We start from the raw sequence: 4,358 nt of genomic DNA, 5'->3' as shown, positions 1-4,358 counted from the left end.
GCCGCATCAGAATTTGGGGTTGCCCTGCACACGTGCTAAGGCAAAAGACTAGCAAGTTGGCTAGTAGGTCAGAATTGTGGAGTTTAGCTCTGCGACTTCAAGACTCGTTCTTAAGTCGTAGTGTTTAAAAGTACCCACTCACTGATTCCTTTTATTTCGAGTGATTTAGTGATAGAAACCATCATGGTTACTCGAGTTGCCGAGGAAAGAAAGAGAGACGTGATGCGAGGAGACGAGCGTTGCAAACTTTCCAAAAGCTTCTCAAAGTTCAAGCTTCAAGAAAGGTTAGTAAACTTCTTAGCTCATAATAGTTTTTATTTATATGTACTTGCTCTTTGTCTAGGTTAGTAAAAAACTGTTTTTACTTGAAAAGAAATTTTTAAAAATTCCGCCGCTTTGCGAAGCGTTAAACTTTTTCTTAAACCCTAGATCAATTCCAACAGTGTTTTGATGGAGTTAACCGTTTCGTTGCAAAACTTTGAGCCGCCCATTATGAAGTCAACCCTGTGTTTTGCGACAGTCGGTGGGAAATTTGGTTCCCCTTCCTCCTCGGGTCTTGCTCTCTTGGGGGAGGGGTTGCCCCTTCCCCTGTTGTTGCTATTGAAGACTTCTTCTTTGGCGGGGGTCCTAGATCAACATCTTTTAGTTCCCCCTTTGCATATTTCTCGGCTAAAGCCTTACGCATGGTCTCACAATTAACCGTGTCGTGGCTGTTAGCCTTGTGCAAACTGCAATATGCATTGGGGTCCCGTGTCCATTTCTTAGCCTGGGGACCTCCCTCCTTAATGTCATCACTGACATTGAGCGTATAATTAGGAGGGGCGTGTTGTTTTTTTGTGTGAGGTGCGGCGTCGTGGGGATTAATCCTGCGAGGGTTATTCCCAGCATTTGCGGGCCTCACCCATGTATTGGAGGGTGGTTTCTTTTCGGCCGCGCGTTGCCTTTCGTAGGAAGCAAACTCTTCTTCGGCCTTTGTGTAATTCGCGGCTTTATGAATTGCATCCTCTAGTGTGAGGGGGCGGTTAACAGTCATCTCCAATTTCAGCTTTGAGTCGTGCCTTAATCCGTTCCTTAGAGAGGTTATGGCAGACTCATGGCATACGTTAGAGATTTTCGATAGTACGTCCTTGTAACGGATCATGAAATCCTTTAAGGATTCGTTTTCTCTCTGCTGGATTCCCCATAAGTCTGCTATGGTCAGATCATCCTCCACGAACATCGAATAGTGTTTCAGGAATGCAGCTGATAGCTTATCGAAACCATCAATGGAGTTCGGTTCGAGTTTGGAGAACCACTCTAAGGCGGGTCCGAACAAGCTTTCAGCGAATAGTTGGCAGTATCCTGCCTCTAATTCTCTCTCAGCGAGCATAACCCGTCCCATTGCCACTCCGAAGGACAATGTAAAAGCTTTCGGACTTGAGGTGCCACTGTATCGTGGAAGGCGAACCTTTTCGGTATCTCCGAGTTGTACTTCAGTGATATTTCTGGCGAAAGGAGTTCGCCTTGTTTCTTCAACGAGACGATCTATCTCAGGACCCGAGCTGGTCGCAGAATGAAATTCTGAACGAACAGCTCTCAACTCGGCCGTTATAGATTCCTTGAACCTGTCCAGTTTGGTCATACTGGGTTCGCCACCACGAAAGAGGCGAGGTCCCGATTGTGCTGGACTGACCGCGATTGCACTTACCGGGCCATGACGGGTCTGATTCATCCCGCCAAAACGCTGGGGGTGAATGTTTGATAGATCGCTGGAGGGCGAGGTCCCGAATCAGTCGGGAAAGACCCGGACGGTGCTCCCCCGAGCGGAGGCGGAGGGAGTCCGGAAGGATCGATCGTGACTTCTGTCGCGACCACGCCAGCAGTCCCCCCAAGCTGAAAGCTTGTGATGGGAGATTGGTCTGTTCCTCGGGCGACATGTATCCCAGAGAAATCCAGACGGACTCCGGGAGGGATAGCTCGGCTTGTTTGCGCAACCGAGGTTGCTTGGCAAGCTGACTCAGAGGCGGTCATATCTCCGGATCCCACTTGAGGATCTGGGGTGTTTTGAGGAGTCGAGAGAGTATTCAACCGGTCATTAAGAGCACGATTGGGCTCGTCTTGCTCATCTATCTTTTTGGTCAGCATATCCAGGATTGCCCTGATCCCCGGGGGGATCTCATCTTCGGATTCGTGATGAGTCGGAGTGTAAGACATGATTAATTTGTTTTTACGAACTGCTTCTTCTGAGATTGGTCTTTCTAAAGAATTCCCACAGACGGCGCCAAATTGTTGATGTCGATTTTCACAACGATCAACAATCAAAAATAAATAAAAGGATTGCTAAGATTATATTTAGGTGGGTTTCGAAGGACGTCGTATAAGAAGCAATAATAAGGCAGAAATTATAATAATAGGAATATTAATTTAAATCTATTAATTTCGAAATGAGTTACAAGAGGGGCGATGTGACGAACTCAAAAGGTGAGCTGGAGATCGTGAATACAAGAATACTATAGAATTAATTGAAAACTGAGACTGAGAGCTTGCGTGTGTGAAAATCGTCATCTCCTCTTCTATTTATAGGCGAGATGAATCCTTCTGGCCGAAGACACGTGTTCCTTGATTCACATTCCTCACCAAGGCCGTGGTCGTTCAAGATCCGCTCTTCGCGGCGCGGTCTACTCTTTGACTGGTCGATCCTTCTGATCAGAAAGACGTGGTCGAACTGGAGTCCTTCATCGAACCGGGAAGTGTTACTGGGCTTGGGCCGATCTACCGAGAGTGAGCCAAGCCCATAATTTATTTCGCTGGCCGTTCTTCAAATGGATCATGGCCTTCAGTCGGGCCAAGGACCATCCGAAATAATATTAAATATTTGAATTTTTATAACCCCACAACTACCTAAACAAAGTGCATGAGCGTATAATTTAAAATTTTAAAACTACTTTGAGTTTTGACTCGGGTCTAACCTTGAATGGAGCTTGAGCATTGAGAAGCCTTAGGAAGGTTGAATCGCTCGTCTCCCTAGTCAGCCCGCCTGCCACTAGTCTTCTTGAACCTGTGAGTAACCACGAACGTTTCTACCACTGGAGTCTTTCGAGTATGGTTAGGATTTAGTGTATGGGCACTTGTAAACACTATGACTCAAGAACTTGTCTTGGACCGAAATAGCTAAAACAAAGCACTAGGTCTAATGAGGACCTAGGTGCCAAAATAAAAGAACAAGAACAGAGCTAGAGAGAGAGAGGGGGCGGCAACTTCTAGAGAGAGGCTCTCAATCTTGTGTCTTAAACATTGTGAATGAGGTGAGGTATTTATAGGAGGAGGGATTTCCTTGAAGAGGTAGTTTCCTCTTTTCTATTGAATATCAAATATTCATGAGCATAATATTAATTTTCCATTCCTATCAAAATACCAAGATTGGAAGTAATTTCCTCTTTTCCTCATAGTCTTGGACGCCCAACATGATGCTTCATGGAACAAATTTACTTTCCTCTTTTTCCTTTTGGCAAGTATCTTCATACACCAATGCACAAAATAAATTCCCCCTTTCTCTCTATGGTATGCACGGAAGTTAGCTTCTAGAACATGCTTCTAGATGTTTCTTAATTTGTTCATGACAATATAAGAAAAGCCCATGTAGAATTTTCACATGAAATTCAACAAAATAAAATTCAATCCTCAAGGCCCAAATACCTTCATTGTGGCCGTGTGGACTATTTCATTGTCATCATATGACAATGTCAAAAAAAACTTATTTATTGACATTCATACCATCTTATGTCCTTATTGACAAAATTACCCTATAGACAATTTTCGTAAAAGTTGTCTAGTTCAACATTTGAACTTGTTTTGACTTAGCTTCTAGTTTAACTAATCCTACTCTAATGACTTGTGGTAGTGACCTCATGCATCCAAATGAGCTAGTATACTTGGACTCAAAAGTTCAAGGTTCTAGAATGTCCATCTCCTTACAATATCATATTGGAAAGACCGTGGATACACAGGATGAGGGCGGTACCTTCAACCTTCCATCAGTGTATCCTCTTTCCTACGCCTGGAGGAATAAGGGAGATTAGAGGAACTACACGAGTTCACGCTTTCTGCGACTCGCAACTCGTAGCGAATCAATATTTTGGTGAATACGAAACGCGAGACAAGCAAAAGGAACCCTACTTAAAGGTCATAAAAGACCTCACGATGCAGTTCAAACAATTCACTCTGACGTGAATCCCTCGGGGCAAAAATACATATGCAGACACTCTCGCCGCTTTAGCATCCACTTCGGATCCAGACCTGAAAGGAATTATAACAGTCAAGAAAATCAAACAACCTTCAATAGCCACTACTGTTACTGTAGTAATAACTATAGAAGGGGG

The 4,358-nt window shown here is 44.3% G+C and overlaps 1 protein-coding gene across 1 annotated transcript; it reads right to left on the bottom strand.

Annotated features, from left to right (window-relative positions):
- Positions 1-490: 490 nt before the first annotated feature.
- LOC149393443 (uncharacterized) lies at positions 491-1,621 on the bottom strand. Its single transcript, XM_089618031.1, has one exon. The coding sequence runs from the start codon at positions 1,619-1,621 to the stop codon at positions 491-493; it is 1,131 nt and encodes a 376-aa protein (XP_089474157.1).
- Between the last annotated feature and the right edge of the window lie 2,737 nt (positions 1,622-4,358).

The sequence above is a fragment of the Urtica dioica genome, chromosome 6 (genome assembly GCF_054948205.1).
Source record: "Urtica dioica subsp. dioica isolate 48M chromosome 6, U.dioica_male_clone48M_v1_H2, whole genome shotgun sequence".
Classification (NCBI taxonomy): Eukaryota; Viridiplantae; Streptophyta; class Magnoliopsida; order Rosales; family Urticaceae; genus Urtica; species Urtica dioica.
This window is presented reverse-complemented; position numbering and strand designations above follow the sequence as displayed.

Coding starts and splice junctions, on each gene's coding strand:
- LOC149393443 (XM_089618031.1), bottom strand. CDS start 1,621: ATGACCAAACTGGACAGGTTCAAGGAATCTATAACGGCCGAGTTGAGA.